Consider the following 25993-nt stretch of genomic DNA (forward strand, 5'->3'; position numbering starts at 1 on the left):
GCAGTACGAATCTGCGTGGAAGAAATGGGTAGCCTTTGTCAAAGATAAGAACCCGCACGAGATCTCTACGGAGTTCTGCCTATCCTTCTTCATTCACCTCCACGGACAGGGGCTGGCGGCGAACACAATTTCTACATGTAAGTCAGCTCTAACAAGACCCATTCTTTATGCCTTCCAGGTAGACCTCGCTAACGAGATATTTAATAAGATCCCAAAGGCCTGTGCTAGGCTTAGACCATCAGCTCCTCCAAAGCCTATTTCATGGTCGTTAGACAAAGTCCTTCATTTTGCCTCATTACTAGATAATGAGGAATGTGCGTTGAAGGACCTGACTCAAAAAGTGATCTTCCTTTTTGCCCTTGCTTCTGGGGCCAGAGTTAGTGAGATTGTGGCCCTCTCGAGAGAGGAGGGCCGAGTTCAGTTCCTGGATGGGGGAGAACTGAACCTGTTTCCGGACCCTACGTTTCTCGCTAAGAACGAGTTGCCCACCAACAGGTGGGGTCCCTGGAGAATCTGCCCTCTGAAAGAAGATGCATCTCTATGTCCCGTAGAATGCCTTAAGGTCTATCTTCGTAGAACTTCAGACTTCCATGGGGGCCAACTATTCAGAGGAGAAACATCGGGCTCGAATTTATCTTTAAATCAGCTTAGGGCGAAAATTACATATTTTATTCGCAGAGCGGATCCTGACAGTTCACCCGCAGGTCATGATCCGAGGAAAGTTGCTTCATCCTTAAACTTCTTTAACTTTATGGATTTTGAACACCTTCGTTCATACACTGGCTGGAAGTCTTCCAGGGTATTCTTTCGCCACTATGCTAAGCAAGTGGAGCAGCTAAAGAGGTCTGTGGTAGCAGTTGGTTGCGTCATTAACCCTGCTGTTTAACTCTGCGAGGAACAGCGGAATCATTTGGGACTTGGATTCTTGGGTGAATGGTTAGTTATATGCGTTGATATAACTGGTAGTGAAGGCTCTCAGAGCCCACAGTGACTGTTCCAACGTTATGGTGATGGTAGCACAAGTACAGACAGGTGTGCCAAGCGTTTGCCAACGCTATTGTCAGCAAAGTAGTAACATGGACGTTAAGTTTGATACCGGGGTATGTGTAAGTGACACATATGTTTTCTTTCAGATAATCATTCATCCATGCACTACAGTACTTGTGTAAATTGTTGGTCATCCACCTAGCATATGTACATATTTATGGTGACCATGTCTATTTATTGTTTCTCAATAAACTTGTTCTCGGGAACCTTGCGTCTCCTTCACCTATTTTTGATTTCATATTGATTTTTGAGCATTTAGCCTATGTATATTAATCGGGGATATCTATAATAGCCTATTCCTTAATGCAAAGCCTGGATTATACTGGTTTATACTTTCCTTAGCAATAAGGACTCCACCCCTTTCTGAGGATGGTGGTAGCAGCAAGTTTAATCCTACGCAGATATAACCTTTTGTCTAATTTTACTTCGACCAGGGTGCTGGTCGGGACTTTTTCTTTTGGATACTGTAGTCCCGTAAGACTTCGCTTTACTTCATATAGAGTGAGACCACTATATGGTACTGGCTGGCGAGTGATTCATACATAGGTATATGTACTCTTCGTTCGTTTCTAGAGTCTAGTAGGACTCCTCCCTGTAGGGGGCAGGAAGCACTCTCATGGCTTATGATTAGTGAAAAGATGTATAACGGTAACATCTTAGGTCTGTCAGTCGAGTTGACTAAGAAACATTCTTGAGGAGTACGGCACGTATTGAGAATCCACAGATACAGTAATGCTCTGGTATACTTCCATCAGGACGACATGGCTTGAGCCCAAAAAACGGATTTTGAGCGAAGCGAAAAATCTATTTTTGGGTAAGATAGCCATGTCGTCCTGATGGACCCGCCCTGCTCCTTTTCAAAAAATAAAATAAATAAATAAGAGTGAAAAGGATAGTAGGACCCCTCCCTACATACAGTATCTGTAGCACCTCGTGTATCGCTACAAGGAATACAGATGGCGCCGTGAGCGGCGCAGGGCATGCTTTCGAAACGGGGAGGAGAGATGCCTTATGAACGGCTCCCCCCTTTCTTATCGTTTTCGTTTCTTGCCATTTTACCCCTACGAAGTGTTAACTCTATTCGGGGTATAGATTGCTATGAGGCGTGTCAAGAATACGTCCACTGATATTTACGATATCCCTAAGGTCTTTTTAGGGATACTCGCTCCAGGAGTTAGAATTCTGGGTACCTGAAGGTAAATTCTCTGGGAATATCGCCGTAGTTGTAATATACCCTAGGAAGCTGCCTTTGAGGAACTTCCATCAGGACGACATGGCTATCTTACCCAAAAATAGATTTTTCGCTTCGCTCAAAATCCGTTTTATTTTATGATGCATATGCGGTACTGTATAGTCTACTGTGTATTACACTCACAATATAATACACAGTACGCACACAGTAGATATATCTAAGATATAATATCTACTGTGCGCAAATCTTGTACCATAATATGCTTTTGTTAAATCCACAAATAATAATCTTTTAGTGAATATTGCATAGAAGTGTATGAAAGAACCAAACTGCGAATAGGAGAACGGGAATATTTTATTCTTTTCATTTTTTTTATTGTCGAAGATAATTCTTTGGGAGCAGACTAAAATATAGTAATATTCAGCTACTTAAGGTGATAATAACACACACACTCCCTCTTCCTGTCTCTCTCTCTCCTTCGTGGTGTTTTCAGTAACGCAGTCCGCTGGCAGGCAGAGAACCGTGTTCGAGGTGAAGACACATTCTTTCACCTTAGCAGTGAATTATGTATGTGGTTGTTACCCAACTGTTGTGGGTGCGTTGCAGCTAGGGTGGAGAGAGAGAAAGGTGAAGAGAAAAGAAAATGAACGTTGGTGTCTGTTTTCATCATGGTATTTGTATACCATCAAAACGACAACCTCGTTGAGGTAATCTTCTACACACGGGTGAAACTATTGGAAAGATATTCTCTCTCCCTTGCTCTCTAGACAGATGGAAGTGGTTTTTACAATGACAGAGATTTATAAAGGAAAGAATTGGGACTTGTAAAACATGTTAACACAACTGAAATGTCAACACTGTCGTTACGGCTAAAATGAGTGTGAACTGTTCGTGAATTTTTAATGCGAATAGAATATCTCAGAGGGTTAAGTTTTGTTGATTAATGCAACAACCTTTATTCAATTGCTTTCCTCAAGTCTCACATTATTATCATTATTATTTTTATTATAACTAGTTAAGCTCTAAACCTGTTGGAAAAACAGGGTGTCACAAGCTCAGGGAAAATAGCCCCGGGGGAAAAGGCCGTCTTAACTAATTTCACCTTTTGAAAGGTCAACTTAATTGATTTGGGGCTTACAGGGTCAGACTCAACTGAATCAGACATTTATAATTCAAATTAAACTTAACATTTTTTCTAGCGTTTAAAGTTGCCTTTTAACATTTAAAAAGGGTTAGGTAAAATATTCTAGCGAATCTTGAAAATTCACAAGTATATGCAACTCCCTTATTTATGCTACCTTATTTCCTTATACTGTATAACTTTAAGGAAAACTAGCCTTGTCAGAAAAGACAAACAGATGCTTCAAAATGATCTTAAATTAGTATTCAAGTCTTCTCAATCCACTGTACCTTTTGTAGAACTGTGAATACCATTACTTCAAAGAATATCTGATATTAACAATTGCTTGACAAGTTCCCTTTATAGAATTTTTCAATCTTTTTTATATTAATATCTTGTATGCCTTTTCGGTGAAAGCACGGAAGCACTTCAATATTCAGTCATAGAATTGTGGATGCCTGCATGTATAAGCTGTTATATAACTCAATCCAATGAATGCCCAAAAATATTACTCTGAAATTGGATGCTCACCTTATGTAGGCATTCCTGACGGAGTTATTCATAGAAAGAAAATGACTAATGATAAGAAGCCAGTGATTTTCAACTGAGTCCAAAGAGAAATATAATCTCCTTGGTAGTTGATCCTCTGTGCCAAAGAAAAACGCAGTTTTCCTAAATACTGTCATTGATAAACCTATGCTGTTTCTCCATTAGCAAAATAATAACACAGAATGTCCTTTGATGCCCCAGTGCTTGGATTGAGGCCTACGTTTTATATTCAATTCAATTCAACAACCAGTATTCTTCAAGAGAAAAACTTTCTAGTGATAATAATGAAATACCATGTACTGTATGGAAATCTAAATATGTACTGTATATTATTATTTAGAGGCAGCAGCCGATTCAAATATTTTTCTCCAGGCTTCAAAATTTACATCTTGTTCATCTTCACTCATTCGTTTTTCTTCATTTGTGTATTGTAAAGTACAAAGAAGGTTTTCAACTTTTCAAACTTAATAAGTCGAATTGTTTTCAAGTCAAAGTTTGTTAATTTTTCTCCTAGGATAGACCTAATCTGACTCATAAGCCTACAATTTCTAGCTACCAAAGTCAACGAATAGCCCCATTTCGTATGACATAAATATCAAGTATTTGCTAATGTTATTTTTAAATATTTAACTTAGCCGGTGAATATATAATAGCTGAGCCTCCGGCGGCTCGACAGAAAAACACGCAAAAACTCGCGAGCGATCGCTATGAAGGTTGCGGGTGTGCCCACTAGCGCCAACTATCGGCCAGATACCGCATATACATGTAAACAGACCCAATTTTTCTCTGTCGGTCTGATCGACAAGACGTACCATTACTCGCTGTTAACCTGGAGTTTTTCAACAGTCTTGGTGAAGTACTTACTTTTGGTTTGAGCTTTCGCAGTGCAGGTGTTTTATCTTCAACTTAAATCTTGAACTCGTTTTTGGATAGATTTAATTGTTGATGACTTTGGATTGTTTTTTTGGACTTTCTTTGACTTTTAAATGGCCGACCCTTCCCTTGGTACGGAAGTGTGTTTTAGGCTTTTAGCAATTATCTTATCACGTTATAAATTGTTGTTGTTAATTATAGATTTTCCGCTATATATTTTATATCTCAACCGCCTTTATTAGGCCTCTTCGATTAGCTTTCCATTTATAATAAACATCAAGATAAATTTTAATGTTTTGTTTATATGCGACCTTACCTATTCCTCCCCTAATCCGAGAGTAGGCGGTCCTAACTTGGAAACCGAAGTTAAACAACGTTGAGCCCTTTCAATCGTAAATAACTTTTTCAATATTTAACTTAGCCGGTGATTATATAAGCGGCAGCTCTGCTGCTCGACAGAAAACTCTACGTAAAAATCTGCCAGCGATCGCTATGCAGGTAGTGGGTGTACTTCAACAGCGCCATCTGTCGTGCAGGTACTCAGTACTCATTGTAAACAAAGAACTCAATTTTCTCTCTGTCGTGCTACCGGCAAGACCTACTAATTCGCTGTTGCTAACTGGATTTGTTTTCACAACTATTTGGTGAAGTACACTATTCTAGTTTTGAGCTTTCGCTGTGCAGGCTTTCTGTTCAATAAATCCTTGCATTCTTTTTTTGATATCGGATTATTTGTTGATGACTTTGGATAGTTTTTGAATTCCCCTTTGACCAATTCAAAATGGCTGACCTTTCTCAAGTCCCAAAATTCAGGAAGTGTAATGCTAGGGACTGTTCAAGGCGTCTTCCGAAGGCCTCTATCGATCCTCACACCGTTTGTTCCAATTGTCGGGATAAAACCTGTCAATTGGAAGATCGATGTGAGGAATGCGTTGGGCTTTTGGAATTCGTTTTTATCGAATTCCAAAAATATACACGTAGGCTAGAGAGAGATAGAGTCAGGAGAAGTTCATCTCGTTCTGTTGATTTTTCCTCTCCTCATGCCCCACAACCTATTCCTTCCCCTGTAGTGGTTGCTCCCGATCCCCCTTCTGGCACTCAGGATCCTTCGATGGCTGACATGATGCGTGCCATCCAAGCTCTGGGTGAGAGAGTTGAGTCCTTGGCTAGTGACCGTAACCAGCTCATGGCGGACGTCAAGGAGCTGAAGTGTAAAAGTGCAGTGGGAAGTGGTAAAGTGAGTGATAGTGTTGTGGATAGTGTTGCGCTTGAGGGTTCGTCTGTTCGTGCCTGTCGTCCTCCTAGTCCGGGACCTCTTGCAAGCTCCCAAGTCCAGGGGAGAAGCAATGTCGTACGACCAATGGGTTCGAGAGGCTTTAATCAGCGAACAGACGTTCCCTCCGTGGTTTCGGGCGTATCTACCCAAGATCGTCCCACCCACACAAAGACGAGAGAGCCCATTTATTCCTCGTCTGCGGAAGAGGTTTCTCGTAAGAAACCATGGACCAAGGTCTCACGGCCTCTTAAGCGCAAGTCGGTCCCTTCCGTGCAAGTCCAACGGCCCAGTTGTAGCCACTGGGTCAGTTCGGACTCGCTGCAGTCTTCCGATGACTGCTCACCTCCTAAGAGAGGCAAAGCGGTACCGCCTCAGGCAGTTACACCGTCTGTCGCCGCACCTGCTACTGCAGACCCTAAGTGGTCTTTGCTGCAGACCATGCAGTACCAATTAACGTCTCTAATGCAGGACTTTCGTGCGGAGAAGGTTGCTGCTGCACCACCCTCTTACCTACAACCAACCACACACTCGGTTGTGCGTCCTGTGTACGCTGAGGCGACCTTCTTGCGCACTCCAGCTGAGAGAGTCCCGCCACCCATGCGTTCCAGTGTACCCTGCCAGCCGCATGTTGACGTTCAGCGACGCACGGAACCTTCCGTTGACGTTCGCGAGGTACAACAACCGTCAGAGTTGTTTTGTTTTGACGCGGAGCGTCAACCTCCGCAACCCAGTGTGGTTACCTCTGCTCGCCCACATCAGACTAGACAGTCTGGAGTAGACGCTGTGCGTCCCCGCGCTGCGATGGTTGTTGCCAGCTCACAGACTGGGCAACAGTTCCATGACGTTGCGTCCGGCTCAGTCACTCGTGCACCCGTGCGACCGGACTCAGCTGACCAGCCGATACCTACTCCATTGCCGCTTCCTCCTCAATACTCGGATGATGGACTCTCTGATGATGACGATGCGGCACACGTTGATGAACCACATTCGGACCTTGACGAACCTAAGTCCACGCAACCTTCTTTGGACTTTAGAAAAGTTCTTGCTTTGTTCAAAGAGATGTTTCCGGACCAGTTTGTGTCTGTGGCTCCACGCTCTCCTCCGTCAGAGTTTGCTTTAGGTACGCAGTCATCCTCGCCTGCCTTTACTAGACTCGTCCTCGCACGCTCGTCCAAGAGAGCTTTACGAGTTATAGGAGAGTGGATGCAGTCCAAAAAGAGTCTAGGGAAGACAGCCTTTACGTTTCCCCCTGCTAAACTCGCTTCCAGATCGAGCGTCTGGTATGCCACGGGAGAAGTTCTCGGCTTGGGAGTTCCTGCCTCTGCCCAGGGCGACTTCTCAAGTCTTGTAGACTCTCCCCGCAGGCTAGCCATGAGACGCTCTAAGATATGCTGGTCACCTTCGGACCTAGACCATCTGTTGAAAGGGATATTTAGAGCCTTCGAGGTCTTCAACTTTCTAGACTGGTGTCTGGGAGCTTTGAGCAGGAAGATCTCCCCGACTGAGAAGGAATCTTCCTTGCTCATCATGTCCTGCATGGACAAGGCCATACGTGACGGGTCTAGTGAGCTTGCTGCATCGTTCGTATCCAGAGTCCTCAAGAAGCGTGAGAACCTTTGCTCTTTCCTGTCAGCTGGAGTGACACCTTGTCAAAGATCCGAACTTCTGTTTGCTCCTCTCTCTAAGTGCCTTTTTCCAGAGGACTTGATTAAGGAGATTGCTGCTTCTTTGATACAGAAGGACACCCATGACCTGGTTGCGTCCTCTGCCCGCAAAGCCACCCCTTTGCCTACCTTCACAGCTAGACCAAGGATGGACACTCCAGCGTCCCGATTTATTCCGCCCTTTCGTGGCAGAGCCTCCAGCAGAGGAGGTGCTCGTGCCGAAGGGAGACGTGGGAAGAAGAAAGGAACCAAGTCCTTTAAAGGCAGAGTCTGACTGCCAACTTCTTCAGACAGCAGTGGGAGCCAGACTCAAGAACTTCTGGCAGACCTGGGAGAAGAGAGGCGCAGATGCACAATCTGTGAAGTTGCTCAGAGAGGGGTACAAGATCCCGTTTGTACGAAAACCCCCTCTAGCAACGTCTCCCATCGATCTCTCTCCCAGGTACAGAGAGGAAGACAAGAGACGAGCATTGAAATAGGAGGTGTCTCTCTTACTAGAAAAGGGAGCAGTAGTCAAAGTCCTGGACCATCAAACCCCGGGCTTCTACAACCGTCTCTTCTTAGTGGCAAAGAAGACAGGAGGGTGGAGGCCGGTGCTAGACGTCAGTGCGCTGAATGTCTTTGTCACAAAGCAGACGTTCGCCATGGAGACCACAAAGTCCGTTCTAGCAGCGGTCAGAAGGGAAGACTGGATGGTCTCTTTAGACCTAAGGGACGCATACTTTCACGTCCCCATCCACCCAGACTCCCAACCTTTTCTGAGATTTGTTTACGAAAAGGTTGTCTACCAGTTTCAAGCCCTGTGCTTTGGCCTAAGCACAGCTCCTCTTGTGTTTACGAGGCTGATGAGGAATGTAGCCAAATTCCTTCATTTAGCGGACATCATAGCCTCCCTCTATTTGGACGACTGGCTTCTAAGAGCTTCTTCCAGTCGTCGCTGTCTGAAGGATCTAAAGTGGACTCTAGATCTGACCAAGGAATTGGGTCTCCTGGTCAATATGGAAAAGTCTCAAGTGGTCCCATCCCAAACTATTGTGTATTTAGGGATGGAGATTCACAGTCTAGCTTTTCGGGCTTTTCCGTCGGCCCCCAGACCAAGTCAAGCCCAGTTATGCATCCAGAACATGCTGAAGAAGGAACGATGTTCAGTCAGGCAGTGGATGAGTCTGACAGGGACACTTTCATCCCTGGAACAGTTCGTATCGTTAGGAAGACTACACCTCCGTCCTCTTCAATATCACCTAGCTGTTTACTGGAAAAAGGACAAGAAGCTAGAAGCGGTCTCGATCCCCAATTCAGAGAAGATGAAGTCTTCCCTGACTTGGTGGAAGGACAGTATCAGCCTCAGAGAGGGTCTGCCCCTAGCTGTTCAGACTCCCAACCACGTTCTCTTCTCGAACGCATCAGACACGGGCTGGGGCGCGACGTTAGACGGTCGGGAATGCTCGGGAACTTGGAACTCGAGTCAAAGGACAATGCATATCAACTGCAAGGAGCTATTGGCAGTTCATCTGGCCTTGAAAAGCTTCAAGTCTCTCCTTCAAGGCAAAGTGGTGGAGGTGAACTCGGACAACACCACGGCTTTGGCGTACATCTCCAAGCAAGGAGGGACCCACTCTATGACGTTGCACAAGATCGCAAGGGACCTCCTCACCTGGTCAAAAGATCTAAACATTTCACTAGTAACGAGGTTCATCCAAGGCAACTTGAATGTCATGTCAGATTGCCTCAGTCGGAAGGGACAAATCATTCCAACAGAACGGACCCTTCACAAGGATGTGTGCAAGAGACTTTGGGCCACATGGGGCCAGCCTACCATAGATCTCTTCGCAACCTCGATGACCAAGAGGCTCCCAATATATTGCTCACCAATCCCGGACCCAGCAGCAGTTCATATAGATGCCTTTCTCCTAGATTGGTCCCATCTAGACCTATATGCATTCCCCCCGTTCAAGATTGTCAACAAGGTACTGCAGAAGTTCGCCTCTCACGAAGGGACAAGGTTGACGTTAGTTGCTCCCCTCTGGCCCGCGAGAGAATGGTTCACCGAGGTACTTCGATGGCTAGTGGACGTTCCCAGAACTCTTCCTCTAAGGGTGGACCTTCTACGTCAGCCACACGTAAAGAAGCTACACCAAGGCCTCCACGCTCTTCGTCTGACTGCCTTCAGACTATCGAAAGACTCTCGAGAGCTAGAGGCTTTTCGAAGGAGGCAGCCAGGGCGATTGCTAGAGCAAGGAGGACATCCACCCTTAGAGTCTACCAATCGAAGTGGGAAGTCTTCCGAAACTGGTGCAAGTCAGTATCTGTATCCTCGACCAGTGCCTCTGTAACTCAAATAGCTGACTTCCTTTTATACCTGAGGAAAGAACGATCTCTTTCAGCTCCCACTATCAAGGGTTACAGAAGCATGTTGGCATCAGTCTTCCGTCACAGAGGCTTAGATCTTTCCAACAAAAAAGATCTACAGGACCTCCTTAAGTCTTTTGAGACCACGAAGGAGCGTCGTTTGGCTACACCTGGTTGGAATTTAGACGTGGTACTAAGATTCCTCATGTCAGAAAGGTTCGAGCCGCTACAATCAGCCTCCTTTAAAGATCTCACTTTAAAGACTCTTTTCCTGGTTTGCTTAGCCACAGCTAAAAGAGTCAGTGAGATTCACGCCTTCAGCAGGAACATCGGATTTTCATCTGAAACGGCTACATGTTCTTTACAACTTGGTTTTCTAGCCAAAAACGAGCTACCCTCTCGTCCTTGGCCGAAATCGTTCGATATTCCAAGCCTATCAAATATGGTTGGAAATGAACTAGAAAGAGTCTTATGCCCTGTGAGAGCTCTTAAGTTCTATTTAAGACGAACTAAACCTTTACGAGGACAGTCAGAAGCTTTATGGTGTTCAGTTAAGAAACCATCTTTGCCTATGTCAAAGAATGCTTTATCCTATTTTATCAGACTGTTAATACGAGAAGCTCATTCCCATCTGAGTGAGGAAGACCAAGCTTTGCTGAAGGTAAGGACACATGAAGTTAGAGCTGTCGCAACTTCAGTGGCCTTTAAACAAAATAGATCTCTGCGAAGTATAATGGACGCAACCTATTGGAGAAGCAAATCAGTGTTCGCGTCTTTTTATCTTAAAGATGTCCAGTCTCTTTACGAGAACTGCTACACCCTGGGACCATTCGTAGCAGCGAGTGCAGTAGTGGGTGAGGGCTCAACCACTACATTCCCCTAATTCCATAACCTTTTTAATCTTTCTATTGAAATGTTTTTATTGTTGTTTTTGGGTTGTCCGGAAGGCTAAGAAGCCTTTCGCATCCTGGTTGATTTGGCGGGTGGTCAAATTCTTTTCTTGAGAAGCGCCTAGATTAGAGGTTTTGATGAGGTCCTGTGGTATGGGTTGCAACCCTTGATACTTCAGCTCCTAGGGGTCACTCAGCATCCTAAGAGGATCGCGAGGCTCCGTAAAGAAGACGTACTTAAAAAGGCAGAGTAATTGTCCAAGTCGACTTCCTTACCAGGTACTTATTTATTTTATTTTTGTTATTTTGATAACTTCTAAAATGAAATAAAAAATCCTTAGCTCATAATAATGTAAACATTTATTGCTGGTCTCTTCCCACCCCCCTGGGTGTGAATCAGCTTATATAATCACCGGCTAAGTTAAATATTGAAAAATGTTATTTTGATAATAAAATAAATTTTTGAATATACTTACCCGGTGATTATATATTAAAGGACCCTCCCTTCCTCCCCAATAGAGACGCAGTGGACCGAGGAGAAAATTGAGTTCTTTGTTTACAATGAGTACTGAGTACCTGCACGACAGATGGCACTGTTGAAGTACACCCCCTACCTGCATAGCGATCGCTGGCGGATTTTTACGTAGAGTTTTCTGTCGAGCAGCAGAGCTGCAGCTTATATAATCACCGGGTAAGTATATTCAAAAATTTATTTTATTATCAAAATAACATTTTACAGAGCAAATGATTTAAAACTTATTAAATGAATATTTTTTAGTAGATATTTTATGAAAGATTTTCTTTGAATAGTCTTCGTACTGTTTCAAAGATGAACTAACGTTTAGTTTATTTATGCTGAATCACGGTTTCACTTTGCAGAAAGAGTAAATCGATTCTGACGTTTTGTTCATTCTTCTTTCAAACTTGAATGTTTTAAATACTATTTTAAAGGAATTTGTTAATTGAAAAACCTTTCAGTTTTTTCCTTTGGTCAAATAACCTGTTTATTGACGAAAGGTAAGTGGGCTTTTCTCTTCGGTGCGAAATCAAGAGAGAGAGAGAGAGAGAGAGAGAGAGAGAGAGAGAGAGAGAGAGAGAGAGAGAGAGAGAGAGAGGAAGAGAGAACGTTCCGATCTTTATTCTCGTCCCAAGCGAATAACGTTGTTCTCGAGTCAGTTTTTTACTCTCGTCCCTAGTCTCTGTACGGGGAGAAAGGATAAAACGTTTTTAGTTTTTATTCTCGTCCCAAGGCACTGTACGGTGATAGATTGAAAACGTAGTTTTGAATGAACTAGTGTTTAGTCTCCTTCCCAGCCACTGATCTTTTTATCTTAATATGTTTACTGTTTTTTGCTTGTATTAATGTGCTTACATTATACGACTTATTTCGCAATTATAACCTTTTGATGGGGGTAGAATTGCGTGCTTCAGGTAGAAATCAGTTTTATTCATGCCTAATGTGAATTGTTGAAAAATTCGATTTCAGTGAAGTAAGTGCAAAACAGAAAATCGTAGTGATAAAGTGATAATTGCGCAAAGTGTTATCAGTGTTGCGACCGAGGGTTCGTCTGTTCGTGCCTGTCGTTCGCCTAGTCCGAGACCTCTTGCAAGCTCCCAAGCCCAGGGGAGAAGTAATGTCGTACGACTTATGGGTTCGAGAGGCCTTGATCAACGAAGAGACGTTCCCTCTATGGTTTCAGGCGTGTCTCACCAAGACCGCCCCTACCATAAGACGAGCGAGACGATTTTCTCCTCGTCATCCGAAGACTTTTCGCGTAAGAAACCGTGGAGGAAGGTTTCGAGGCCCTTTAAGCGAAAGTCAGTCCTTTCAGGACAGGTCCAGCGTCCTGGTTGTAGCCATTGGGACAGCTCTGACCCTATGCAGTCATCGGAAGACTGCTCGCCGCCTAAACAAAAGCGTAACACAGGCTCCGAGAGTCTTATTGTAGGCAAGGTTTTGCAGTCACAGACGTTACCCTCGTCTCTTACCGCAACCATTCCCGTTGATCCTAAATGGGTTGTACGGCAAGACATGCAGAATAAGCTTGCCTCTCTTATGGAGGACTATTCTGTTGAGCAGGTTCACGATGATCCTCGCCGCTTAGCTGATCGAGATCCTGGCCGTCAGCCGCCCAAACGAGCCTTTGCTCGTCCTGTTGACATTGACGTTACAAAGTCACGTCAATCATGTTTTGTAGAGCCTCACTCGATGCAGTCCTGTGTTGACTCTCAGTCGCTTGTGGACGTTCAGCCGCTGCCGCTTGCTCTTGTTGACGTTCAGGACGTTCACCAACCAGCATAGTTGACTTGTTTTGATGTTGAGCGTCAAGCACCGCAGTCAAGAGTTGTTTTGACTGCTCAGTCTAAGCAGTCAAGGCAGTCTCGAGTTGACGTCGAGCGTCCTCCCGCACCTGTTGTTGTTGCTGGTCAGTCCTTTAAGCAGTTACATGACATAGCGTCCTTGACTGGTACTGTTGCTCCTTTGCGTGTGGACTCTGCTTGTCAAGCATTGCCACCACGGCAGGTCTCTCCCTTGCTTGAGACTCGGCAATTGTCGGACAAGGTTCCTTCAGATGAGGAAGTTGCTGATCCCCCTCCTACTGATATTCCCTTGAGGACTCTGTCAGACGGAGAGGAGCCTAAAGCTGCTCAGCCCTCTATGGATTTTGAATAAATCATGCTGATTCTTAAGGATCTTTGTCTGGATCTTTTTGTAACTGCTGCTCCTCGTTCGCCTAAACGCCAGAGTTTGCACTAGGCCTAGCTACTTCGAAGCCGTTGTTTTCTAAGCTAGTGCTCTCTCGCTCTTCTAAGAGAGCTTTACGTTTGCTAGGCGACTGGTTAATCACCAGGAGGAGTTTGGGGGAGACAGCCTTTGCTTTCCCTACTTTTAAGCTGGCTTATAGAGCGAAGTCTGATATGACACGGGAGAAGTTCTCGGCTTGGGAGTTCCTGCCTCTGCCCAGATAGACTTCTCAAACCTCATAGACTCTCCCTGGCGCCTGGCCATGAGACGCTCCAAGATTTTATGGTCGACTTCAGAGCTAGACCATCTGTTAGGAGTTTTTTCGAGCGTTTGAAGTTTTGCTGTACAATTATGTCATGCATAAACAAGGCTATCAGGGATGGCTCCAATTATCTGACAGCCACGTTCTCTGCAGGAACAAGTCCCTCTGGGATGGCTCCAATGATCTGGCAGCCATGTTCACTGCAGGAGTACGTAAGAGGCAAGTGCGCTCTATGTGTTCATTGTCAAGACAAACTTCACGATGAAGTCTACCAGGCTGTCTTGACAGCATTAATGGAAGGCGACTGGATGGTCTCTCTCGACCTTCAGGAGGCATACTTCCACATTCCTATACACCCGGATTCCCAACCGTTTCTGAGGTTTGTTTACAGGAACGTGGGGTACCAGTTTCGAGCCCTGTGCTTTGGCCTCAGTCCTGCTCCTCTCGTGTTTACGAGGCTCATGAGGAATGTGGCAAAATCCCTCCATCTATCGGGGATCCGAGCCTCCCTGTACTTGGACGACTGGCTTCTCAGAGCATCGTCCAGTCTTCGCTGTCTGCAGGATCTACATTGGACGTTGAGTCTGGCCAGGGAGTTGGGACTTTTGGTCAACCTAAAAGTCCCAACTGATCCCATCCCAGATTATTCTATATTTGGGGATGTAGATTCGCAGTCCAGTTTTCTCAGGCTTTTCCTTCTGCCACCCGAATAGAACAAGCCCTGCTCAATGTCCAACTAATGCTGAAAAGAGAACGTTTGTTCAGTCAGGAGTTGGAACAGTCTCGTAGGGACTCTCTCATCCCTGGAGCAGTTTGTCTCGCTAGGGAGACTACACCTTCTGCCTCTCCAGTTCCATCTAGCCTCTCACTGGAACTAGGACGAGACGTTAGAGACTGTATCATTCCCAGTCTCCGAACCAGTAAAGGCATGCCTGAAATGGTGGGACAGCAATATCAGTCAGAGAGGGACTATCCCTAGCAGTCAAGAACCCAAACCACGTGTTGTTCTCAGACGCGTCGGATTTGGGTTGGGGTGCGACCCTGGACGGTCGGGAATGCTCGGGTCTGTGGACCTCAAGTCAGAAGAGCATGCACATCAACGGCAAGGAGCTATTAGCAGTCCACTTGGCCTTGATGAAATTCGAAAGCTTTCTTCGAAACTAAGTGGTAGAGGTCAACTCAGACAACACCACAGCTTTGGCGTACATCTCCAAGCAAGGAGGCACACACTCCTTCACGCTGCTCGAGATCGCAAGGGACCTTCTTATATGGTCAAGAAATCGAGGCATCTCCCTGTTGACAAGATTCATCCAGGGGGACTTGAATGTCTTGGCAGACTGTCTCAGTCGGAGGGGTCAGGTGATTCCCATGGAATGGACCCTCCACAAGGACGTGGGCAAGAGTCTTTGGGCTACTTGGGGTCAACCCACCATAGACCTCTTTGCCTCCTCGTTGACCAAAAGGTTACCAATTATTAGGTTAACGTAAAATTATTTCTTTATTTTATTTAAATCAGCCTTGTTTTTCTTTTTAAGTTAAAGTATTTTTGTTGTTTGTTTACTATAGTGTTAATGTAAGTGGCTCTCCGATTGTTGAATAGTGTTTTTGTGCCTCCTCCTCCTCCTTTGTGTATTAGTGGACTATCGTTTTAACGATTGTTTTTTTTTTGCTGTGAGTGTTGATGAACGCTGGGAAGGTGATGAGTGGACATGGTCGACCAGTGAAGGCAGTTCGGGCCTTGACAAGCTCTCACCGACACTATTTCCCGTCTCAGCATTCATGGTGTCTTGGAGGACGACTTTGGCAATTACCTTCGCACTTCTGATGAGTGTTTAGCAGATGCTCTGTCATCTGCGACGGTAGTTTTCTGCTACTTGTTCCCGTCGGAGGATTTGTACGGGAATTGTGTCGACGCTGTTTCCCGACACTGAACCTTGATTTTACTGGCCTTATTCCTCCAGTCCAGCTGTGTACGAGTGTGAGAGCAAACTGGCTCGTGAGGTGATAAGTAGGGAGGCTGACGCCAGGTAAGACAAATTATCGTTCCTTTTGTGTAGGGAAGTGGATTGCCCTTCAGTGCCTGGCGTACAGTTGTACCCTTCAGTATAGCGGCTTGAGGAATTAAGTACGGCCTTGTGTTCAACTCTTCTGTACTTCACTTGAGGTGAAGTTATATATATTATTAATTGTCTAATTCTATATATACGAGTTCTATTGCTATGTTGTGTAACTGTTTAATTTTGTATTGTTTAGTTTTGTAAGATAGGTAGGAATATTAAGGTTTTCGTTGTTTTCATCTCCTACTTCCTTCTTCCTTTTTATTATTAGGTTATTGACTTTGGCTAGCTGTATTTTGGATCCACCTCGTTATTATTAAGTGTTTTCTCTCTTGGAATTTTCTCATGTTTAGGGCTTAGTGTAGTAGCTTTAGGTTATTTTCTTGTGAGTTCCCGAGAACCATTATTTGTTGTCTTGAATATGTGTAAGTGTATTTAATCTCACAAGGTTGATTTAAGTTATTGTTCTTGTTTATAATAAATATTGTTAAGTTTTCTTGGGTCTTTGTTTCCGTCTTTCCTTATCACTGACGTATTTTTACCGACTGCAATCCATGAGAATTTAAGAACCTGCATTACAACCTGGTAGGTTGTAACAGTTGGCGACCTTGCCAGGATTGCACTCGGGTGTACTCGGTGGTTTGGTTGGCGGATCGGTGCTCAGGGAATTTACCAATATTTGTTATTGTTTAGTGTGTTGCCTTACTCCCCCTTTAATTTTGAAATCATGGGTGAATATGTTTTTGATCCCGCAGAATTTTTAGGATCAGCAGATTGTCTTAGGCATCTTCCTGTATTAAGTAAAGAGTGTTTGGTGAGTTGTGCTCGCTGGTTAGGTGTCCCACTTAGGGCTGCGAACACTAAGGCCCAGTTGTTGTTAGCTGTAGAGAGTAAGGTAGCTCAGGGTATGGCTGAAGGAGAGAATTTAGCTAGAGATTTTGACAGTGTTGATGATAGTGGTTCGGAGCGCGAGGATAGTGTGATTGACGATGTGAGTGTGAATCCAGGCCTTTCTTTGTTTGAGGACCCCCCTCGTACTGGAACTATTTTTGAAGGAAATGCTAAATTGCAAGATAAAGGTAACGTGTCTACAAACCCATTTGTTGTAGAAAAATCTGTCCCAGAGAATGTAGTTCCAGTGCAGCCTGTGTTGTCCCAAGAGGACTGTGAATATAGATTAATTTGCAAGAGGATAGAGTTAGTGAAACTTGAGTTTGAGGAGAACGAGAAGGTGCGGAGACATGAACTAGAGATGGCTAAAGTAAATTTGGAGTTGGCTAAATTACAAAATGTTCCTAATAAATTGAGTACTCCTTGTGGTCCATATGTCGATAAATTTAATATAGGGGCAGCTTTGAAGTTAGTCCCTGTATTTGACGAAAAAGATGTGCCGGAATTTTTTAAAGCATTTGAACGGGTAGCTACCAGGTTGTCTTGGCCCGCCGAGATGTGGACAGTCTTAATTCAGTGTAGGCTGGTGGGCAAGGCAATCAGGGTTTATAATTCTTTGGAGGAGAGTGTAGCCCGTGATTATGGTAAAGTAAAGGCGTTGGTCCTCAAGGCTTATGATCTTGTCCCTGAGGCCTATCGTCTAAAATTTAGAAATTTTAGTAAGCATGCTTCTGTTTCATATGTTGAGTTTGCGAGGCTCAAGGAGGAGCAATTTGATAATTGGCTGAAGAGTCGTCAGGTAGTCTCTTTCTCCTCCTTGAGGGAATTAATGTTGATGGAAGAATTTAAGAAGTATTGTAGCAAAGAACTGAGGATATATTTGGAAGAGGTGAAAGCCGTCAGTCTAAGTAAAGCGGCTCAGATTGCCGATGAATTTATTTTAACCCATCGAGCAGGCTCCGGCAATTTTGGGTCTCAGGGTATAGATTTCCAGTCTGCCAAGCCAAATGATGGTAATAATAAATATAATAATGTAGCTAACAACAGGGTAAAGCAGTCAGGTGTTCCAACCTATTATAAGAATGAGAAGACTCAGGGAAATATTTCAAATGGAGAGCCCTCTAGATTCTTCTCCAAAAACAGGGTAGTGTCTGGTAATGTGAGCAAAGGTAATGGGACCTGTTTTTGGTGCAATAAGCCTGGACATTATCAAGCTCAGTGTAACGCCAGGAGGAGGTATCTGGAGAGAAATAATAACAATATTGACAATCCTATATCTGTAATAACAAATAAGTCTATTCCTAACACCCCCAAGGTTGAGAATCCACCGGTAGCGGAAGGTAGCAATGTGAATAGTAGTGATGACAGCAATGTAAAACCAACTGGTAATAGACCTTCATGACTCTATGATAAATATATATGGCCTGGTAGACTGGTTACGAATTCAGGAATTCTAAAGGTAAAATTTTTGCGAGACACAGGGTCAGCTCGTTCTTTAGTATTAAGGGAATCTTTAAATGGTTTAGTTGAATATTCAGGGAATTATGTGATTCTGGGAGGTTTCCCGAATACTGTGGTTTCAGCTCCATTGGTGGAAGTTGAATTATCATTCCCTGGATATAATGAGGTAACAGAGTTGGCTGTGGTGGAGAAACTCCCTATTCCAAATATAGATGGTATTTTAGGAAATGACATGGTAGACCATAGGGGTCTGGAATTATTCCCTATTGTGACTGTGAATGCTTGTCCTGTGACGGTGGTGACTCGGGCCTCCGCTAAGGCAGCTGATTTGATAAATGGTGATGACTTAGATTTAAGTAGTTTAGAAGTAGAGTTAGAAAGGCCCGGGCCAGTAGGTAGTCCTAGTAGTACTAGTAATATCTTGCAACTTGATTGGGACCGTTTAACGTTTATTGAGGCTCAGAAACAAGAGTTTGATTTTGAGTTGGGTGACACAGCCGATTTAACTAAACCGAGGTTTTGTGTAATGAAAGGTTTGTTATATCGAATTAGTCGTCCATCTACACATGATCTGAACAAAACTTCTCGAGTGGAACAAATTGTGGTTCCCTCACAATTTAGGGAGTCTGTTTTGAAGTTGTCACATGATGATTCTTTTTCTGGTCACTTTGGAGTATTTAAGACGTTCAAAAGATTAGCAAAATGTTTTTGGTGGCCAGGATTGAAATCATCAGTAAAACAATTTGTTAGTAATTGCGAGGTTTGTCAGGTGATGGGAAAGCCCAATCAAGTGATCCCTAAAGCACCTCTAAATCCCATTCCTGCAATTGGGGAACCTTTTGTGGAATTGGTTATAGATGTGGTGGGGCCTTTGCCCAGAACAAAGACTGGGTTTACTCATCTCCTGACCATCATGGACCGAGCTTCTAGATTTCCTGAAGCATTCCCAATGAAAAAGATAACTTCCAATGCAGTATTTGAGAAGCTTGTTGAATTTTTCTCCCGATACGGACTTCCTCGTAAAATTCAGACCGACTGTGGGACGAATTTTACGAGTAAGGTATTTAGGGGTAAGTGTGCTGAACTGGCCATTCAGTGCACTACCAGCGTACCTTACCATCCCGAGAGTCAGGGTGTGGTGGAAAGATTCCACCAGACACTTAAATCAGTTTTAAAAAAATACTGCTATGAACAAGGAGAGGATTGGGAGAAGGGACTTCCCTTTGCTCTCTTTGCCATAAGGAACCATCCAAATGCATCTACAGGTGTAGCTCCCTTTGAGCTGATCTATGGGCACAAAGTACGTGGTCCGTTGGAAATTTTTCATGAATTGTTATCATCTGGGCAGAAAAAGGAACTTAATGTGATGAAATTTGTAGAGAATTTACGGAAAAAGTTAGCCATTGCGTGGAAATTTGCAAGAGAAAATTTGTCTTCCTCCCAAGTAATCATGAAATCAAATTTTGATAAGAAAACCAAGGTGCGATCGTTTGAGCCTGGGGAATTGGTATTGGTGTTGAGTACAGACTCAGACAATTTCCTTGAGCCAAGGTATAAGGGGCCCTGGAAGGTTTTGAGAAAATTGTCTGAAGTGAATTATGAAATTGAAGCCCCCGGGACCAAACGAAAGTGCCGGGTCTTTCATATTAATAGATTAAAATCTTATATTTCAGGTGGTAGGGATCCTTTAGCTATAGTGTGTGAACCTGTGTCTGTAGAAGTAGAGTCTCCAGAGGATAACTTTGAGGACTTGGTTGGTCAGGTATCTTCTGATGCTCTCTTTAATAACGTTCAAAATCTAGAGGTTTTGAAAAGAGAGCTGGACCATCTGGAAGTTACCCAGAAAAGGGACATTATTAATTTAATCTGTTCTTTTCCAGAAATATTTCTTAGTTCGCCAGGTAGGACGAGGTTGCTTCAGCATGATGTGGATGTGGGCAGTGCTTCTCCCGTAAAGCAGAGTCCTTATCGACTAAATCCAGTGAAAAGGGACATAGTCGAGGAGGAAATAAAGTATATGCTGAAACATGACCTCATCCAACCTTCGATAAGTCCTTGGAGCTCTCCGATAGTTTTAGTTAAAAAGTCTGATGGAAAGTACAGAATGTGTGTGGATTACCGTAAAGTTAATGCCAGTACCAAAAATGACTCTTTTCCTTTGCCTCGCATTGACGACTGTCTCGATCAGATAGGGTCTGCAAAATTCATAACCAAGTTGGATTTGCTGAAAGGTTATTGGCAAGTGCCCCTATCTGATCGAGCCCGGGAAATTTCCGCATTTGTAACTCCCTTTGGGCTTTACGAATGTAAAGTGATGCCCTTTGGGATGAAAAATGCTGCATGCACCTTTCAGAGGCTTATGAACAGAGTCATTTGTGGGTTGAAAGGCACTGAGATTTATATTGATGATTTAGTTGTTCACAGCAATGATTGGCAAACTCATATAGTAAGATTGAGAAAAGTGTTTGAAGCTTTGAGGGATGCCGGTCTTGTTGTGAACTTGGGTAAGTGTGAATTTGGTAAAGCCAAAGTGTGCTATTTGGGTCATGAGGTTGGTTTGGGTCAGGTAGCCCCTAAACAAGCCAATCTCGATGCCATTTTAAATTTGAAGAGGCCGAGTAATGTCAGGGAAGTTCGGAGAGTCCTTGGAATGACGGGTTATTATAGAAGGTTTGTGCGAAACTTCTCGGACATTGCTCAGCCGCTTACTAAGTTATTGGAGAAAGGACAGAAATTTGCGTGGTCTCCTCAATGTGAGGAGTCTTTCATTAAACTCAAGCTGGTGCTGATATCAAACCCAATATTAATATCCCCTGATTTTCAGAAACCTTTCATTATCGCGGTGGATGCTAGTGATGTGGGCATTGGAGGTGTTCTCTTTCAGAGAAATGGGGCTGGAGAGGTACTTCCCGTGTCTTACTTTAGCCGTAAACTATTGGCAGCAGAGAGGCGGTATTCAACTATCGAGAAGGAGGCCTTGGCCTTGGTTCGTACTTTGTTACATTTTAAACCCTATGTGACCAATTTCTCCTTCCCGATAGAGATTTGGACTGACCACAATCCTCTAGTGTTCATAGAAAGGATGAAAGGGTCCAATCAGAGAATTTTGAGATGGGCTTTGCAGTTGCAGGAATTCACTCTGGTTATAAAACATATTAAGGGATCGGAGAACCGCATTCCTGATGCCCTTTCTCGTATGTAATCTTGGCTTTTGTCCCTCCCTCGCCCTTCTCGTGTCTTCATGGGGTTTGTATAAAACTATTTTTCCATAGTAAAATCTAATGGCCAGTATGGGTGTGCGTATGAGTGAGTCCTTATCTTAGAGTTTAGTTTATATGTAGGTTTGGTTAAGTCCGTTGTTTTTGTATGTTCAACCTTAGTAAGGTCTATCAATTTTTTTCCTATTATTTTGCACTCGTTGGAGGTATAGTTTAGCCTTTAATTTAAGAGTCCCATTTTCTGATTTGGTAAGTCTTCTTCGTGAAGCTATGTGTTTTTTTTTCTTTTTGGCATATGTATTGTTATATTTATAACTTCTTTTCAGGTTTTGTATTTCCGTAACATTGTTAATTAATTTTCATTTCAGCATTTTTACAGTATTTAATTTTGAAAAAAAAATGTATTCTATGTGAATAATTTTTTTTGTTTTGGGGGAGGAAGGTATTAGGTTAACGTAAAATTATTTCTTTATTTTATTTAAATCAGCCTTGTTTTTCTTTTTAAGTTAAAGTATTTTTGTTGTTTGTTTACTATAGTGTTAATGTAAGTGGCTCTCCGATTGTTGAATAGTGTTTTTGTGCCTCCTCCTCCTCCTTTGTGTATTAGTGGACTATCGTTTTAACGATTGTTTTTTTTTTGCTGTGAGTGTTGATGAACGCTGGGAAGGTGATGAGTGGACATGGTCGACCAGTGAAGGCAGTTCGGGCCTTGACAAGCTCTCACCGACACTATTTCCCGTCTCAGCATTCATGGTGTCTTGGAGGACGACTTTGGCAATTACCTTCGCACTTCTGATGAGTGTTTAGCAGATGCTCTGTCATCTGCGACGGTAGTTTTCTGCTACTTGTTCCCGTCGGAGGATTTGTACGGGAATTGTGTCGACGCTGTTTCCCGACACTGAACCTTGATTTTACTGGCCTTATTCCTCCAGTCCAGCTGTGTACGAGTGTGAGAGCAAACTGGCTCGTGAGGTGATAAGTAGGGAGGCTGACGCCAGGTAAGACAAATTATCGTTCCTTTTGTGTAGGGAAGTGGATTGCCCTTCAGTGCCTGGCGTACAGTTGTACCCTTCAGTATAGCGGCTTGAGGAATTAAGTACGGCCTTGTGTTCAACTCTTCTGTACTTCACTTGAGGTGAAGTTATATATATTATTAATTGTCTAATTCTATATATACGAGTTCTATTGCTATGTTGTGTAACTGTTTAATTTTGTATTGTTTAGTTTTGTAAGATAGGTAGGAATATTAAGGTTTTCGTTGTTTTCATCTCCTACTTCCTTCTTCCTTTTTATTATTAGGTTATTGACTTTGGCTAGCTGTATTTTGGATCCACCTCGTTATTATTAAGTGTTTTCTCTCTTGGAATTTTCTCATGTTTAGGGCTTAGTGTAGTAGCTTTAGGTTATTTTCTTGTGAGTTCCCGAGAACCATTATTTGTTGTCTTGAATATGTGTAAGTGTATTTAATCTCACAAGGTTGATTTAAGTTATTGTTCTTGTTTATAATAAATATTGTTAAGTTTTCTTGGGTCTTTGTTTCCGTCTTTCCTTATCACTGACGTATTTTTACCGACTGCAATCCATGAGAATTTAAGAACCTGCATTACAACCTGGTAGGTTGTAACACCAATCTATTGCTCTCCAGTCCTAGATACAGAAGCAATCCACATAGACGCGTTTCTACTGGATTGGTCTCTTCTGGACTTATATGCATTCCCACCATTCAAGATAGTCAACAAGGTACTGCAGAAGTTCGCCTCTCACGAAGGGACAGGGTTGACGTTGGTTGCTACCCTCTGGCCCGCGAGAGAGTGGTTCACCGAGGTACTTCAATGGCTGGTAGACATTCCAAGAAGTCTTCCTCTAAGGGTAGATCTCTTACGTCAGCCCCACGTAAAGAATGTTCATCAAAGCCTCCCCGCGCTTCGTCTGACTGCCTTCAGACTATCGAGAGTCTCTCAAGAGCTCGAGGCTTTTCGAAGGAGGCAACCAGTGCGATTGCGAGAGCTAGGAGAGCTTCTACCTTCAGAGTATACCAGTCGAAGTGGGAAGTCTTTCGAGATTGGTGCAAGCCAGCATCTATGTCCTCTTCCAGTACCTCTGTAGCCCAATCGGAGATTTTCTTTTACATCTGAGAAATGTTCGCTCCCTCTCAGCTCCCACGATTTAGGGCTACAGGAGCATGTTGGCTTCGGTCTTTCGTCATAGAGGCTTAGATCTTTCCAACAATTAAGATCTCCAAGATCTCCTTAAGTCTTTCGAGACCTCTAAGGAACGTCGTTTGGCAACTCCTGGATGGAACTTAGACGTGGTCCTAAGGTTCCTCATGTCAGACAGGTTTGAGCCATTACATTCAGCCTCCCTGAAGGATCTCACCCTCAAGACGCTTTTCCTAGTGTGCTTGGCTTCGGCTAAAAGGGTCAGTGAAATTCATGCCTTCAGTAAGAACATCGGCTTTTCTACAGAAAAAGCCACATGTTCACTTCAACTTGGTTTCCTGGCCAAAAATGAACTGCCTTCTCGTCTTTGGCCTAAGTCTTTTGATATACCTTGCCTGTCAGAGATCGTAAGCAACGAACTTGAAAGAGTGCTGTGTCCAGTTAGAACTCTTAAGTTCTACTTAGCTCGTACTAAGTCCTTACGAGGTGGATCTGAGGCATTATGGTGCTCAGTTAAGAAACCATCATTGCCTATGTCAAAGAATGCTTTGTCATATTTTATCAGACTTTTAATACGAGAGGCTCATTCTCACTTGAATGAAAAAGACCGATGCTTGCTTAAGGTTAAGACGCACGAAATAAGAGCTATAGCAACTTCCGTGGCCTTTAAGCAAAATAAATCTCTGCAAAGTATTATGGACGCGACCGTTTGGAGAAGCAAATCGGTATTCGCGTCATTTTACTTAAAAGATGTCCAGACTCTTTACGAGGACTGCTACACACTGGGTCCATTCGTTATAGCGAATGCAGTAGTGGGTAAGGGTTCTACCACTACATTCCCTTAATTCCAATATCCTTTTAATCTGCTCTTGAAATGTTTTTTTAATTGGGTTGTACAGAAGGCTAAGAAGCCTTTCGCAGCCTTTTTTGATTTGGCGGGTGGTCAAATGTCATTTCTTGAGAGCGCCCAGATTAGGGGTTTGATGAGGTCCTGTTGTATGGGTTGCAGCCCTTAATACTTCAGCTCCTGGGAGTCTTTCAGCATCCTAAGAGGATCGCTGGGCTTCGTGAGGAAGACAGACTAATAAGGCAGAGTAATCGTCTAAGTCAACTTCCTTACCAGGTACCTTTATATATTTGGGTTTTGTTATGATATAACTGTCAAAAACTCTAAGCATATACGCTGTAAACTTAATTAACTCTGGTCTCTACCCACCACCATGGGTGTGAATCAGCTATTATATATTCACCGGCTAAGTTAAATATTTAAAATGATATTTTAATTATAAAATATATTTTTGAATATACAGTACTTACCGGTGAATATATAAATTAAAGGCCCCCCCCTTCCTCCCCGATAGAGACCCAGCGGGATGAGAAAAATTGGGTCTGTTTACATGTATATGCGGTATCTGGCCGATAGTTGGCGCTAGTGGGCACACACGCAACCTTCATAGCGATCGCTCGCGAGTTTTTGTGTGTTTTTCTGTCGAGCCGCCGGAGGCTCAGCTATTATATATTCACCGGGTAAGTATATATCAAAAATTTATTTTGTAATTAAAATATCATTTTTCTTACTGAATTAAATGATACAGCATTGTTTTATTATAGTATTTCTGTATCTGAGATTTACGATTTCAGTGATATTTGTGTTTGTATCTGAATGTTTGTAATTTGCGGAACTTCCGTACCGACTTTTTCATTTGATGTGTTGATTAGGAAGTTTTAAGCCATAAGGTGAATCATTGGAGCCAATTTCAGTTATTCAGTTTTATTCTTCTTTCTTCCTTTCTTCCTCAATCACAGATTGAATATGATAAACAAATGTATCAAATAATAAGATGAATTAAATGGTTCACGATGTACTTTTCCAGAGGCAACGTCGTTCCAGAAGCCGCAGCTCGAGGAGGAGAAGGTCGTCACGCTCGAAGTCTCGTAGAAAATCTCATTGGAGGTGAGTAAATTGCCAATAGCCAGTCCATTCTGATATGAAACATTTTTCATCTATCGATGTGAAAGTACAAGACATTAATTATTTTGTTGATTATCATCTGTAGGTTACATTACTAATATTGTACTCTTTTAAAGCATGATGTTACTGATGATGTACAAGACCAGTGCATGCGACATAGTGTGAGAGGCTGTACTGTCTCTATCACCAAAACAGGCTGGGTTTTTGTGTTTTTGGGTCCTGTTTTGGGTCCCTATTTTGTGTCGAACTCATTATTGTGGAGTCGCA

General features: G+C 43.2%; 1 protein-coding gene across 1 annotated transcript in view; it reads left to right on the forward strand.

Moving 5' to 3' along the window:
- The window catches only part of LOC137633399 (uncharacterized), a 102337-nt gene extending 76619 nt beyond the window's left edge, over positions 1-25718 (forward strand). Inside the window, exon 7 of the mRNA XM_068365626.1 lies at positions 25629-25718. Within this exon, the coding sequence (XP_068221727.1) occupies positions 25629-25693 (65 nt within the window). The 3' untranslated portion in view covers positions 25694-25718. The remainder of the gene's footprint in view (positions 1-25628) is intronic.
- Positions 25719-25993: the final 275 nt, after the last annotated feature.

Source organism: Palaemon carinicauda, chromosome 43 (assembly GCF_036898095.1).
Source record: "Palaemon carinicauda isolate YSFRI2023 chromosome 43, ASM3689809v2, whole genome shotgun sequence".
NCBI classification, from domain to species: Eukaryota; Metazoa; Arthropoda; class Malacostraca; order Decapoda; family Palaemonidae; genus Palaemon; species Palaemon carinicauda.